The sequence below is a fragment of the Dipodomys merriami genome, unplaced genomic scaffold, assembly GCF_024711535.1.
Source record: "Dipodomys merriami isolate MVZ:Mamm:240054 unplaced genomic scaffold, mDipMer1.0.p SCAF_4, whole genome shotgun sequence".
NCBI lineage: Eukaryota > Metazoa > Chordata > Mammalia > Rodentia > Heteromyidae > Dipodomys > Dipodomys merriami.
In genome coordinates this window covers 54,190,597-54,207,475 of record NW_027205603.1, presented here as the reverse complement: position 1 = coordinate 54,207,475, position 16,879 = coordinate 54,190,597, and the positions used below count along the sequence as shown (strand labels likewise).

The window sequence follows — 16,879 nt, the reverse complement described above, 5'->3', positions numbered from 1 at the left end:
ACTGAGACTACTGTACGAAAATTTGCAAGGGTCTCTTTAATCTCTGAGTTCATCTTTAGAGCCTATTATGCAATTAATGCTGTACAAATTAAAAATCACACATGTTAAAAATGAAGATAGATAAAGATGCAACATTACCCTGGGGGTAAAGGTTGTGGTCTCTCCCATGTGGTAGTTCGAGTATTATGATCCACATAATAGGTTCTACCATGAGGGTCCTTTCTCTGTTCCCATCTTTAATAAAAACACAAAAAGATAAAAGACAAAAGATAAAGAAAAAATTATGACCCGCAAAATTAAAAGTTTTACTTTAAATGGGTATATATAGATGTTCACACAGAAAAAAATTAAAGGTTAACTGCTTGTTTTTTACACTTTCAATACATTTTTATTATCTTTTAGTAGATGCACAAAGGAGTTACCATTCAACATTATGAATATATTCAACATTATGAATATAATGCATCTTGATGCATGTCATCCCTTTCATCATTCTTCCCATCCCTCTTGACCCTATTCCTCCCCTCAACTTTCTTAACTTTGTAGGATATGAATTGAATTTTATGACTGTATTCTTCTCCCTCTCTTCATTCATCGACCCATTTCCCTAGACTCCTCTCCCTTACTGCTATTTTAATCTCTTTAATCATTGTTCATAACAATATTAGATTGTTCAACCACTTTGGAAAGCAGTATGGAGGTTCCTCAAAAGACTTCACATAGATCTCCCCTATGATCCAGCAATCCCACTTTTGGGCATTTACCCAAATGTTTACAAACAAGACCACACTAAAGCTACCAGCACAACTATGTTTATTGCAGCATTATTTACCATAGCTAAGATATGGAACCAACCCAGATGCCCCTCAGTAGATGAATGGATCAAGAAAATGTGGTATATATACACAATGGAATTCTATGCCTCCATCAGAAAGAATGACATTTCCCCATTTGTTAGGAAATGGAAAGGTTTGGAAAAAATTGTATTAAGTGAAGTAAGCCAGACCCAAAGAAACATAGGTCCCATGGTTTCCCTTATTTGCAATATCTAGTATAGGTATGAGTCAAGCGGAAAACGTCAGATAATGTGATGTTAAGAAAATGAACCCTTAAATATGTATTTTAATGTTTTCGTTTCTTTCATGCATGTGTTTCTAATGCATTTATAAGATTATTTCTTTGTTGCTTTATATGTCCCTCCCCCACAGTGTAACCCCCGCTTTCACTATATTTGATGTCAGTATAACATGTGGAGGAGATGGGGACAAACAAGTCGTTTAAGGATTCAGGTGGACCTGTTGCAACAATGAGAAGTACAAAATGTCATGTCAAAACCAGCTTTACAATGTCGGTGTGGGGGGGAGGGGGGTATGATTGGGTGGGGGGAAGGGGGGAGGCTGGGAAGGGAGGTGAAGGGTAAACAAAGGAGGAGGCTGCAATGCTTGGTAGGAAATGTATTCATTATCCTGCCCATGTAATTGTAACCCCTCTGTACAGTATGTTCTCAAATAAAATAAAATAAAACTAAAAAAAAAAAAAAAAAGAAATGCAAAAATATCCTTACATCAAATGAGTAACTGAAATAACCCTGTTTGGGATAGTGATTAAATCTGTGTTTGCAACAGCCAGTCCTAGACTAATTTGGAAAGAAAAATAACCTTCAGCTGCCAAAATAATTATTGGACAGTAATGATGTTTTTTGATTGTATTGAATAGTTTCCTCTAGTGTGGCCTTTTACCTATAAAGGTTTTATGATGTAACTATAGTATTATACTATTATACATGTAACTATATGCTCAAGAGGAAATGTACTCATTATCTTACTCATACAACTGCAACCCCTCTGTACAATATCTTTACAATAATATATATACAATAAAAAAAACAATATTAGAAAGTCAAACAATAATTGTAGTTAGCAGAGGAAAAATGTGAAAGTTATACTAATTTATAAAGTTCATATTATCAGATAAAAATATAATCAAAAATGGAGGAATCTCATCCTACTACCATCAAACCCAAGGCATAAAATGCTATTAAGTAATATCATTTTTGCCTATGAGTTCAAGATTTTATCAGAAATAGCCTTAAAGATATGTATTAAAATGTTTTTTTTTTCTTTCATGCGATTGTTTCTAACACATTTATAAGATTATTTCTTTGTTGCTATGTATGACCCTCCCCCACAGTATAACCCCTGCTTTCACTGTATTTGATGTCAGTATAATTTGTGGAGGGGAAGGGGAAAAACAAATCGTTTAAATAGGGATACACGTGGACCCATCGCAACAATGAGATGTACAAGTCGTTATGTGGAAAACGAACTTTACAACTTTGGTGGAGGGGGGGAGGATTGGGTGAGGGTGGGGAGAGGATAGGAAGGGATGGGAAAGGGAAACAAAGGAGGAGGCTACAATGCTTGATAAGAAATGTACTCATGCTGGGCGCTGGTGGCTCATGCCTGTAATCCTAGCTACTCAGGAGGCTGAGATCTGAGGATCGCAGTTCAAAGCCAGCCCGGGCAGGAGAGACCATGAGACTCCTATCTCCAAAAACCACCAGAAAACCGGAAGTGGAGCTGTAGCTCAAGTGGTAGAGCGCTCGCCTTGAGCTGAAGAGCTGAGGGACAGCGCCCAGGCCCAGAGTTCAAGCCCCACGACCGACAAAAAAAAAAAAAAAAAAAAAGAAATGTACTCATAATCTTCCCCATGTAATTGTAACCCCTCTGTTCAGTATTTTCACAATAAAAAAGAAGTATGTAGTATTGCTGCTCCTTGATAATTCATTAATCTTTGTACATATAGTACATTGAGCACCTATATCCCACATTTCGTTTCGACAGACAATTTATAGACAATCTTATCTACTTTTTTCAATCCCAGAGATTTTCTTTTTCTTTTTTTTTTTTTGGGTCCAGTCATGGGGCCTGAACTCTGGGCCTGGGCGCTGTCCCTCAGCTCTTCAGCTCAAGACTAGCACTCTACCACTTGAGCCACAGCGCCACTTCCGGCTTTTTTCTTTTTGCTTATGTGGTGCTGAGGAATCGAACCCAGGGCCTCATGCATGCAAGGCAAGCGCTCTACTACTGAGCCACCTTCCCAGCCCCAATCCCAGAGATTTTCAACCTCTCATTTCCCTTCTTTGTTGCTTCCTTTAGGATCCATATTTCTTCTTTTCCATTGTTAATATACAGAAAAGTAAAGTTTGAAGTTAAACCTGACATTTGGGTTTAGCCTCCTTATTTTCAATATATAACAAGCTGAAAATACGTTTCCTTTATGTGAAACAAAGGCATCCACTTAAATAGTAATTGACTTTTAGAAAGGCCTTAAGTTATTTTCCACAAATTATCTTCATACATTGAGGCTCTACATATTGAAAGCTAGTCCCTACTACTAGATTGTACCAATCCTTAAAATGACATGTAAAAGTAATTTAATAATCTGTTTAAGCATCACCTAACAAATCTAACTTATACAATACTTTAGTAACAATGAACAATAAAGATTTCCAAGTTCATAATTGTACAGAAGCAGAGACTATTAAGCTTCTCTATTAAAAACCTATGTAAAAACTATGTAAAAATGTAGATATTTCTTATTTATAAGAAATTTCACTAAAAATACACAAAAAGTTCAGATTTACTTCAGTTGTTTCTATGCATAAAAATAATAAGAAAGGGGATTTAAAAACATGATTTCAATTTAAAGGTTTTTCAGTATTTCCTGTAACACATACCATGAGCTAGCTGTATGAATGCTTAATTACCACAAACAAATGAGTAGTAGAATATTGATTTAGTTTCCAGAGATTCCTAATAATGGTATCTGATTTTTAGATATTCTCAATTGGTCCTTAAATTTTTATTGCTATTTTGTAGCAATAATTCCTGGTTTTAAACTTTTCTTTACAAGCTGTAATTTTATATTAAGCTTTAATTTTTATCAAAATTATATATAATTATAATATAGCTTAATGCAATCCTTCATAGATCTGAAATTATATGCACCTTCACATCAATTAAACAGCTAAGAAGTCTGTAGAGTTCACTATGAAAACAATAGTGCTTACTGTCTCCATTTCATTTCCCACTTCTAATGACAACATATTCAAATCTTTTCAATTCTTCTGGTATGTATCTTTTTCTTATTAACATGCTTAACTTTCTATTACTTATTTACTTTCAAACACAATGTATTTCTACTATAAAATTCACCTTAAGTTCTGAACACTTAAAAACTAACAACCTCTTCCCAACAATTTCAAATTGAACACTTGCTCTGAGTTCAATCCCCAGGGCTGTCTAAAACAAAAATGCAGAGCAAAAGGCTGGGGTGATTCAAGCAGGAAAGAGAAGAGGGAGAGGAGGGAAGGAATGAGAGAGGGACACACACACACACACACACACACACACACACACACACACACACACACACACACACACACACACACACACACACACACACACACACACACACACACACACACACACACACACACACACACACACACACACACACACACACACACACACACACACACACACGGGGGGGGGGGGGAGGGGAGAGAACCATGAATGCTATACTAGGGGAAAATTTAAGCATGTAAAGCAGTTAAGAGAAAGAGGAGCTTAAGTTGCATAGGAATCCAGAAAGCCTCTGGAATGAGGTATATTTTATCAGTGGCTAAGTATGCATCGTGCTGACATGTAAAGAATAACAAAAGTTACAGCAAATTTAGAGGCCTTTAGTTAGCCAAAATACTCTAATGTCATCACTGGGTTATAACGGTCTTCAGAATACCACTCTGGTGAATGTCATGTGGTGACATTAAGTAATTGGAAGCCCTACAAACACCGAACATCACCTCTCCACTCCCTTACTCCTTTATACCATCATTCTATAATCATTATTTCAGTCAAATACACATATTTTCAACCAGATGCCTAAGGAAAGACCCAGAAAATATTTTTACATCTCTTGATATTTAATCTCTGAAATATGCTAGGTTTCCTAGACCTGTGCTTTAAATTAACCTTGATATACACAATTTTGCATCTCACTTGAGAATAAAGGGAATCAAAATTATGGATGTAGGGAATAATTAGTTATTTAACAAAAGCACTTAAAACAGCAGTTCTTTTTTTTTTTTTTTTTTTTTGGGTCCAGTCGTGGGGCCTGAACTCTGGGCCTGGGCGCTGTCCCTCAGCTCTTCAGCTCAAGACTCTACCACTTGAGCCACTATGCCACTTCTGGCTTTTTTTTCTTTTTGCTTATGTGGTGCTGAGGAATCGAACCCAGGGCCTTGAGCATGCAAGGCAAGAGCTCTACCACTGAGCCACCTTCTCAGCCCCAAAATAGCAGTTCTTAAGACAGCTATATAAAGCTGGCACTGGTGGCTCATACCTATAATCCTAGCTACTAAGGAGACTGAGATCTGAGGATCATAGTTCAAAGCCAGCCCGGGCAAGAAAGTCTGTAGACTCTTATCTCCAATAAAGAAACCTGGAAGAGGCGCTGTGGCTCAAGTGTTAAGAGTGCTAGCCTTGAGCTGAAGAGCTAAGAGGCAGCGCCCAGGTCCAGAGTTCAAGCCCCCAAACCGACAAATAAATAAACAAATAAATAAATATAGCTATATATTAGAATCACTGACTAAAATGTTTGAGACTATGGTATAGTTACCCAAATAATCTGTTAATTGACCAAAGGGAGGAACATAAGGTAAGATTTTTAAGCAAGAAAGAAGATTACGTGTGGGGTTAAAAACTGCTGTCTCAATTATACAGCCAATTTTACTTATGCCAGAAAAACACACCTGATTCCATTTTCTCCTCCCCACCTCCCCACCATGACTCACAAAAAGCTTCAGATGCTAATCTTTTAGGGGATATTAAGATCCATATTCCCCTAATAGATTAGCATCTAAACTTTTTTGAGCATAACTTACAGTAAGAAATATACTTAATATAAAAATCTGTGTCTACTGCACTATTTATCTACAGCTTTTATGTACACATACACACGTATCACAAAAAACATCTTTCAGGAAATAATGCTAACCTTTCTAGATACTGGGCCAGTACTTAAGTTTGAACTTAGGGCCTTATATCACTTGAGCCATGTCCCAGCTACTTATTCTCAATAACATGTAACACACTATAATATTTCTCATCCTAGCCTACAGTGTGTTCAAATAGTGGTCACAATCACAATTTAAAAAACACTTAGTGAGGGGCTGGGAAGGTGGCTCAGTGGTAGAGCACTTGCCTTGCATGCATGAGGCCCTAGGTTCGATTCCTCAGCACCACATAAGCAAAAAGAAAAAAGCCGGAAGTGGCGCTGTGGCTCAAGTGATAGAGCACTAGCCTTGAGATGAAGAGCTGAGGGACAGTGCCCAGGCCCCAGGACCGGACCGCTCCCCCCCCCCAAAAAAAAAAACACTTTTTGAAATTACTACAAATCCTCTAATACACAGATCACAAATGGTGGCTTTGGATTGCTGGTATCTTTTCCTTGGCTCCACAGAATTAAGTTAATAAATTTGCTGTTTTAAACTGGAATGCCTAACTCCTTAACTCCAAATCAGTTCATAGTCACTGAAAGATCCTAACAAGATGAAAATATGATCATGCCACTTCACTATTAAAATTTCGAATGTTTTTCAAAATTCCTCAATCCTTAGCAGACATACAACATTCTTCACACAACTGTTTAATCTGTGGTGTTATAGTCTTTGCTTCTTAAAATGCTGGATTTAAAACAAAATACTGACTCCTGAGAGTTCAATACACTCATTTTCCTGGGTACTAGGGCTGGTACTATGGAGAATGATATATTTCACCCTTGAGCTCCCTTACTTGATCTGTTAACTCCTACTCCTCTTTCAGAAAGGATCCTTTCATGATCTAGACATCATCTCTCCCAGACTGTCTTCTTTGATCTCAACAACACAGGATAGATATGCCTCTGACTCTCTACTCAACTCTGCTTACATTCCCTTTCCATAGCATCCTATATACTTCTGGTAGAGCCTTCTTGTACTGTATAGTCCATATAGTATAATAGTTCACCTGTCTTTACCCTTTATTATACCATGAGGTTCTTCATAGCAAGAATAGTTTTTTGGGCTGGAAAGGTAGCTCAATGGTAAAATGCTTGCCTTGCATGCATGAGGACCTGGGTTTAATTCCTCAGTACCACATAATCAGAAAAAGCCAGAAGCAGCACTGTGGCTCTAGTGGTAGAGCACTAACCTTAAGCTGAAGAGCTGAGGGACAGCACCCAGGCCCAGAGTTCAAGCCCCATGACAGACAAAAAAAAGACCTTCTTATATGTCTGCATACAGTGAATGGCAGATAAGTGGCTGGGATAAGGGACTAAATTTACCAGAAACAGAAAGAGACAAGAGATTTTTGAGGATGAAGTGGCTGCAGTAAACAGAAGGAATTGTCCCAAAAGGAAGCTAAAAAATAAGGTTAGAGGGCTGGGAAGGTGGCTCAGTGGTAGAATGCTTGCTTTGCATGAATGAAGCCCTGGGTTTGATTCCTAAGCACCATATAAGCAGAAAAAGCTGGAAGTAGCGCTGTGACTAAAGTGGTAGAGTGCTAGCCTTGAGCTGAAGTGCTGTGGGACAGTGCCCAGGCCCAGAGTTCAGGCCCCACGACTGACAAAATAAATAAATAGATAAACAGATAAATAAATAAATAAATAAAGTTAGAGAAAGAGCTACCCTAGACAAAGGGTTTTAACAAGTGAAATAACACAAGCCTATAGATTTGCAGGGGAAGCACATACTAAAGGTTGAAACTAAAACAGTGAAGAGAACTAGATGAAACAAGAAAGTGCACCAAGGGGGGAAAAATAGTCCCCAAAGTAGGAAAGAAGTATGAGTATAGGTACTGTGATGAGTAAAGGAAGGCACTAGGTAACTAAACACCCCAGAAGGGTAGTTTCAACAGCTATACAGTGACACTGATTCTGTAAGCTGTGCCTACACTGTTATTATGGTACTTTTATGATACACTGCATGCACATGTATTCAAATCTGAACCCATATATAAAGGTCCTGGAAGTAAAGACAACAAATGAATATCTATTACTTAGCATCATCAGTGCCAAGACTCAAAACAATTAAGTAAATATGGAAGGGATGACTATAGCTAGAATAAAGATAGATATTCTTTAAGAAAATCATAGGGACTGAATAGAGAGGGACACTTAAAGCAGACTAATAAAAACTAGGCAGCATATATATATATATATATATACATACACACACACACACACACACACATAAATAAAAAGGTCCTACTAGAAGGGTTGGGAGACCATCACCAGCATTCAGTATTTCAAGTGTGAGGCTTGGAAAGCAGACTACACAGAAAGCTAGAAGACTAGCATTATTATGTAGAGTGTCACAATCACTCTCATCAAAAAGGAAACATATCAAATTGAGAAGATCTTTCCAATTCATATCAGATTCTTTTTTTCTTTTCATACTGCACATACTTCAACTAGATGAACAATTGTTCTCAGCTCCAAAAAAACACTTTCACCGGAGAAATAAAAGAGTATAAAACATTCCAACTTTGATTTCAAATTTTCGAATACTAGAAATAAACCCCATTGTATAATTAATTTACGCTAATAAAAGCATCATATATACACATCCAATAGCCATATAATATAGTTACTAATGAAAGTCAAATGTTAAAAAAAAGTATTTTCACATACCCTGATGGCAAAGACTCTGTGTTTGCATTCCCAGACTGCTGCCGAAGAGGCTCCACACATCCATCTGATTGCCTTAATTTGTCAAAAGCAGAACTACTTCCAGAATTAGAGGAGTTAAGGTCTAATACGTTCTGAGTTTCAGATCCCAATTCTGTACTGACAGAAGGAATACATTCATTGTGTTCTGAGGATGCTAGTAGCTCCTGAACAGAAGAATCTTCGATGGTAGTGCTAATGCAATCTGAAGTCAATGTGGGTTCTTCCGATGGTACTGGAGTACCCATGGCAGAAGCATTAGCAGTTAGTGCAGATGAAGATGATTCTCCATTAACTGAGAGGGAAAAATTAAAAACAGGATCTATGAAGTAATAACAAGTATCTAGTTACCTAATATATTCTTCAGGTTATAATTCACACTGAGCAATGGGCCAAGTACTAATAAACCTAAGAGATTACATTTTTCATAGTTCATATTTAAAGATAAGTGTGTAAATAATAAAAATTTAAGTAGACATGCCAATACCCTTGGCTTAAGGAAACAGAAACCAACATTAGCATATAAATGTTTCTCTTCCAAATTATTCTGAGGGACAATCTGCACAGATGATAAAAGAACATTAAAAAACATTTCTTTCAACTTCCCTTCTAATCTACAAAAAGGTAATGTATGACTCAATATTACCTGAAGATTATACTCTAGTCCTGAGACCCCCACATTCTTAGGTTTCATTTTTAAGTGTAACTGGTCCATTCCCAGTATGTGTACACTATAAAAGTTTGTCACATTAAGCCGGGTGCTGATGGCTCATGTCTATAATCCTAGCTACTCAGGAGGCTGAGATCTGAGGACTGCAGTTCACACCAGACCAGGCAAGAATGTCCTTGAGACTCATCTCCAATTAACCACCAGAAAACCGAGAGTGGTACTGTGGCTCAAGTGGTAGAGTCCTAGCCTTGAGCTAAAGAGCTCAGGGACAGAGCCCAGGCCCAGAGTTCAAGCCCCATGACCAACCAAACAAAAAAACTTTGTCAAATAAACTGCAAGGAAAAGGATTCAAGATGGTAAGCATTAATATACTCCCATGGCTACAGCACAACTACTCAAACTACTAGAGTGAGTCCACTAAGACTCACTGGTTCTAACATAGTATATAATAGGAAAATACACTCATCACTCACAAATATGCAATAAGCAAGCCATACTAGATATACAGCTAAAATATATTTTGTATATGTATGTGTGTATATGTATGCATGAATGAAAATAACATGATAAAACTCATTAAAAACTGTTTAAGCCAGGTGTCAGTGGCTACTCCTGTAATCCAAACTAGTTAGGAAGGCTGAGAACTGGAAGATCAAGGTTCCAAGTCAACCTAAGCAGAAAAGACCATGGGATTCCATCTCAAAAAATAGCCTATATAAGCCAGGTGCCAGTGGCTCATGTCTGTAATCCTAGCTACTTAGGAGGCTGAGATCTGGAGGATTGCAGTTCAAAGCCAGCCCAGGCAGGAAAAGTCTGTGAGACTCTTATCTTCAATAAGCCACTCAGAAAACCAGAAGTGGCACTGTAGCTAAAGTGGTAAGCACTAGCCTTGAGCTCAACAGCTGAGGGACAGCACCCAGGCCCAGAGTTTATGCCCCATGACTGACAATAAAATAAAATAACCTACATAAAGCCAGCCTGAGCAAATGGCCCCAGTGGTAGAAAACCAGCCTAGCTATGAGCAAGAAAAGTTGAATGAGAGGGGCTGAGAATGTGGCTTAGTGGTAGAGTGCTTGCTAGCATGCATGAAGCCCTGGGTTTGATTCCTCAGTACCACATAAAACACAAAAAGCTGGAAGCAGCACTGTGTCTCAAGTGGTAGGGGAGGTAGGGTACTAGCCTTGAGCAAAAGCAGCTCAGGGACAGTGCCCAGGCCCTCAGTTCAAGCCACAGGACCGACACACAAAAAAAAGTTGAATGAGAGTGTGAAGCCTTGTGTTCAATCCCTGATAAGGGGGAAAAAAATGTTAAGAGATGATGGGAAGGGGGGGATTTATGTAAATACCACAATGAAATGCTTTTCAGTCGTCCCTCACTATATCAGTCGTTTACTTATTGCGGCTTCCCTGTATCATGGGTTCTTTTAAAAATATGTAAACAGTGATCCCTTACCCATCGTGGGAGCTATGTTCCAGAGATCCCTGTGACAGGTGAAAACCCATGAAGTAATTTCAAATAGGGAATCTGATGAGTACTTTCAAGAGTAAGCTGTTATTTAAAAAAAAAAAGAAAAAAAAAGCAGGCATGACTCTTTAGGCTCACTTCAGCTTCCTGTCACATGATCCCTCCTTCAGTACGTGCTCCAGACGTGGCCATTCTCTTCAAAGGTTAAATAAATGGGGCCATATGATCTCACTTTCAGCTTCCAAAACTGTGTGCTAAATAAATCTTTTCTTATCAATACCAAATTTCAAACTCTACTACAAAGCCATAGTAATTAAAACAGCTTGGTAATGGCACAAGAACAGACCTGAGGACTAATGAAAACCCAGAAATGAACTCACAGCCACCTAATCTTCAATAAGGGAGCTAAAAAAATAGAATGGAAGAAGGCAGCCTCTTCAGTAAAGAGTGCTGGCAAAATTGGTTAAACACCTGTAGAAAACTAAAGCTAGACCCTTATATATCACCCTGTACCAGAAACAATTCCAAATGGATCAAAGACCCGAGTCAAAGCAGACACCCTGAAAACATTACAGGAAGGAATAGGAGAAACCCTAAGTCTCCTTAGCACAGGCCGAAATTTTCTTAATAAAGACCCAGAAACACAACAAATAAAAGGTAGGACAAATGGGATTGCATGAAACTGCAGAGCTTCTGCATGGTAAAGGACTTAGCTAGCAAGATCAATAGAAAGCCCATGGATTGGGAGAAGATCTTCACTAGCCATACAATGGACAAGGGTCTCATACCTAAAATGTACTTAGAATTCAAAAAATTAAATCCTCCACCAACAAATCCTCAAAGAAACAACTGCCCAATAAATAAGTGGGCTAAAGACTTAAAGAGAAACTTCTCTAAGAGGAAATAAGAATGGCCAATAGACACATGAAGAAATGCTCAACTTCTCTAGCCATAAAAGAAATGCAAATCAAAACAACATTGAGATACCACCTCACCCCAGTTAGAATGGCTATAATCAAGAAATCTAATAACAATAGATACTGGAGGGGATGTGGACAGAAGGGTACCCTACTGCATTGTTGGTGGGAGTGTAAACTTGTTCAACCACTTTGGAAAGCAGTATGGAGGTCCCTCAAAAGACTACATAGTGCTCCCCTATGAACCAGTAATCCCACTTTTAGGAATTTACCCAAATGATCACAAACAAGAAGGTACCAGCACAACTTATGTTTATCGCAGCATTATTTACCATAGCTAAGATATGGAACCAATCCAGATGCCCCTCAGTAGATGAATGGATGAAGAAAATGTGGTATATATACACAATAGAATTCTATGTCTCCATCAGAAAGAATGACATCACCCCATTTGTTAGGAAATGGAAAGACTTGGAAAAAATTATGTTAAGTAAAGTAAGCCAGGCCCAAAGAAACATAGGTCCCATGGTTTCCCTTAGTTGCAATAACTAGTATAAGTTTAAGACAAGCAGAAAAGGTCAAAAGCTATGTACATATGACCATATAAAGTGATGCTAAGCGAAATGAACCCCAAGATAGGGACACAAATGGTTTTTCTTTCTTGCTATTGTTTTTAATGTATTTATAATGTACTATGTGATTTTTTGTTTCTTTGGTATGTTCTTCCCCCATGGTATAACCCCTGTTTTCACTGTATTTGATTCTGGTATCCTGAATCTTGTATACACATTTTTCTAATTTGGGGAGAGGAAGAGATATAACGAAATGCTTAAATAGGGATACAGGTTGACCCATTGTAACAATGAGATATACAAGACACTATGTTGAAAACGAACTTTACTACTTCGGTGGGGGAAGCAGGGCTGGGGGAGCATGGCAGAGTAGACCGGGAGGTGAGGAAGGAAGGGATGGTAGGGGAAAAACAAAGGAGGAGGCAACAATGCTTGATGGGAAATGTACTCATTGCCTTGCTCATGTAACTGTAACCCATCTGTACAGTATTTTTACAATAAAAAATGTATTACAAAATCAATCTCTTTTCTTTATCCACAGGTATTTTGTTACAGAAACATAAACAGACCACTTTGTATTTCTAAAGCAGTAGAATCATAAATTCAATGTTAGTCTAAGCTACAAGCAAGTCCTGTCTAAAAACAAACAAAAAAGTCAACTTTCACTTAATGTGGGTACAGAGGAAAAGCTTGAGTAAGACATGTGGTAATTGTGCAATCATGGCAATTATATGAAACATACCTTTGACAAAATTACACAGAACTCAACTCACATGGAAAACAAGCAAACTATATGAAAACACTCAGTGGTTTGTACCACTGTGAGTCTTCTGATACAGATATTTTACTATAGTAATACAAGGTGTTAACACTTGAGAAAGATATGGGACCTTCCTATACATTCCCATTGTTCTTTAATATAAAAAGCTAAGAAAAAAAGTGTCATAAATGTTTGAGATCAGCTAGCTCTGGCTGAAGAAACTGAGCTCTGATCAATTTTATTAATAATGATCATATATTACAAAAAGACCCATTTAACAATAGAAGTTAGGGATTAAGGAACTAAGTGGAAAAGAATATACCTACTGTCTAAGAACTATAGTAGTTTTATAACCTCATTTAAACTTTCAAAATAATCCTCTACTTTTTAAAAATCTTTTTAATAGAGGAGCTAATTCTGAGACTGTTACTTTGTACAAGATCACTGTTAACTGAGTAAATGTCTGAGTTTAGGACTACATGGAGCATAAATCAACTCTTCACTACATTATCACTGTCTCTCTTGGAGGCTAAAATAAGTACTAATGAAAAAACTAAATCTCTTAAATGGATCTTAAGACTATAAAGAACAGGAAGGGAGGAAAAGCCTTCATGTGTAATGGTATGGCAGGTAGTTAGCATCGATCAACTCCCTAGTACAATTCTATATTCCTTGTCTGAAACCTTTGAGGCCATAACTTTTTGGCCCTGAAAGGTTATGAAAGGTAATATAGCACATATATTTATTAGATACTACATGAACACCAGAGAACCACGCATTATGATTAAATATGTTAATACTTTCGCATAAAAATATAGGAATATGCATCATGAATATGATAAAACCTATAGGGTTTATTTTTTGGAGGAACATGGCAGTTTGAATTCAGGGCTTGAGTGCTGTCCCTGAGCATTTTTGTTCGAGGCTAGCACTCTACCACTTGAGCCACAGCTGCACTTCTACCTCTTTGGAAGTTTATTGGAGGTAGAGTCTCATGAACTTTCCTGCCCTGGCTGACTTCTATCCACAGATCTCAGCCTTCTGAGTATCTAGGATTACAGGTATGAGCCACTGGTACCCCACTAAAACTAGTTTCATGTCAGTTCTAATAATTTTTCTACTGAATGACTTTATAAGAAGAAAGAAAAACAGAAAAACAAAAACAAAAATAAACAAAAAAAACTTTAGTGATTTGGGCTGGGAAGGTGGCTCAGTGGTAGAGCACTTGCCTTGCATGCCTGAGGCCCTGGGTTCGATTCCTCAGCACCACATAAGCAAAAAGAAAAAAGCCGGAAGTGGCGCTGTGGCTCAAGTGGTAGAGTGCTAGCCTTGAGCTGAAGAGCTGAAGGACAGTGCCTAGGCCCAGAGTTCAGGCCCCACGACTGGACCCAGAAAAAAAAAAAAAAAAACTTTAGTGATTTCCAAACTGTGGAACTATAGGTATGTAAGTCTACTTTGAATTACTAATGTAAATAACAAGGCTGAATAAATAACTTTTCAAGAAAAAGAAGTTCATTTCGCTCAAAATCTCAGGTTCTCAGTGAAGAGCAGCTCTGCTGAAGCCCTCAGGATATGTATGAGAAGAGATCAAGAGATTGTATTTCCAGATAGAAAACCAAAGCACCAGAAGCTAAACAACAATTCAGGGGTCAGGCTCACACTCAGAAAACTAAAGACAGAATACAGTGATACACAGAATATGTTCTCCTCCACCCTCATCCCCATCTACAACTCCAACAACAAAAACTTATTTCTAAGGACCTTACCTTAAATAAAGAAATATGGCTTTGTACCAACATCTTAAAGGAATAGGAACTGCCCATTCCTGAATTCATCCTCCTAGTAAGGCATGACTGAACATACAAAAAGACATCCATTAAGTGGTTGCTATCAACAGGCTAGGTTCCGGAAGCCATACTAAACTAGGCAATGGAATGATGACAATAGGATTGTTTTGTAAGACATCTTCAATAATAATCAGTAAAAAGGGTGGGAGAATACTATTTTGAAGTCTGTAATTCTATAATCAGAAAAGCCTAAATTAATTCCTTCTTCCTTAATTATGTCCACATCTGAATATACCCCAACACTAAAACATGAAAGTAAGGGTCAGTAGATTATTTTCACTAATCTATTCAGATAGGTAATCACTTTACCAATAAGAAAATTCCATATACTTTAGAGAGATGGCAAAAAGAAAACCTTTCTAAAATAAGCATTCAACATCTTCACCTTATATTCTTTTCATGAAATCAAGAGTAGTCTTAGAGTCAGGCTTGGTGGTTCACACCTGTAATCCTAGTTACTCAGGAGGCTAAGATCCTAAAGATCTAAGTTCAAAGTCAAACCAGGCAGAAAGTCTGAGAGACTCTACCTCCAAAAACTATCAGCAAAAAGCCAGGCTGGAGGTGTGGTCAAGAGGTAGAGTACCAGCCAGGCTCTGAGTTCCAAATCCAGTACTAACCAGGAGTGAGGAAAAACAAAAAAAAGAGTACTGATTGAAATGATAGGTTCTGCTATCTAACTGTTGTAAGAAAGAATAGAACTAGCTCAACCTTTCTTAATTCAAAGATAATCACATAAAAGAACTCATTTATATGGTCATATGAAAATTAAATATTTTTAATAGTTATTCTTAGAACTTCTTTGGTAAGTTCATAAGGAAATTATACAAAAATGAAATGTAAAAATTTTAAATGGGTGAATAAGCAGGATTTTTCTTCATTTTCTAGTATGGGTAACTATTTGGGAGCTTTAGTCTTCTTGGTTAAAAAGCATTTTTTTCTTGCCTTATCATGCAGAACTCTGGTACTTAGATAATCTTTTCTGTGTTTATATTTTTAAAAAACAAATTATTGGTCTTTCTTCCTATAAGCAGTTCCTCAGACTGTATTTTTAAAACTACAATTTTCTAATTAATTAATTAATTAATCTATTTATTTATTTATTTATTTTGTCAGTTGTGGGGCCTGAACTCAGCCTGGGTGCTGTCCCTCAGCTTTTCAGCTCAAGGCTAGCACTCTACCACCTGAGCCACAGCACTACTTGCAGCTTTTTCTGCTTATGTGGTACTGAGGAATTGAACCACAGGGCCTCATGTATGCAAGGCAAGCACTCTACCACAGAGCCGCCTTCCCAGCCCCAAGTTTTAACTTTTTTTTTAAATAGCCAAGCTAAGTATTTAGAACATGTGGTTTTGGCTAGCTATAACATTAGTTGTAACAGATTTGTATTATATGTCAGATCTAACTGAAGACTAGGTAACATAAAGCAAGACTGATGAGACTTACTTATGTTATATTCATATTATGCTGTATTTTCAGATAGATACAAAAACTTACACAGAAAAATCTTCTTTAACTACTGCCTTTCTAATAAGAGTCGTTCCTACATTGGGGCTATAAAACTTTCTGCTAGTTGTATCGTCAGGCCATTTTTATACCAAACTAGACAGGACAGCAAAATGAACCATTTGCTACTAAGTTTTAGTTACAAACCAATGAATTCACTGAAGTTCTTTCAGAAACATTCTATAACATGAAAAATAAAATGTACTTTGAGGAATAAAGCCTGAGACATTCATTACCTATCATAAAAGTGAAGTAAAAATGTGTTGTCCTCTCTAAATTAGTTTTGGAATTCCATCTTAAGTGATCCAAAGGAATTAAAATTTCAGAAAAAAATTTCCAGGATTGTTATTACAAATTTTCTGTCAAAGAATAGAGTG

General features: G+C 37.4%; 1 protein-coding gene across 5 annotated transcripts in view; it reads right to left on the bottom strand.

The window, feature by feature from the left end:
- Wwp1 (WW domain containing E3 ubiquitin protein ligase 1) overlaps positions 1 to 16,879 on the bottom strand; it is an 82,590-nt gene that overhangs the window by 35,304 nt on the left and 30,407 nt on the right. For all 5 annotated transcript variants that reach the window (XM_069991013.1, XM_069991016.1, XM_069991014.1 and 2 more), the window contains 2 exons: positions 8,734 to 9,064; positions 139 to 234 (listed from right to left, as the gene is read on the bottom strand). In XM_069991013.1, coding sequence (XP_069847114.1) covers positions 139 to 234; positions 8,734 to 9,064 — 427 coding nt within the window. The remainder of the gene's footprint in view (positions 1 to 138; positions 235 to 8,733; positions 9,065 to 16,879) is intronic.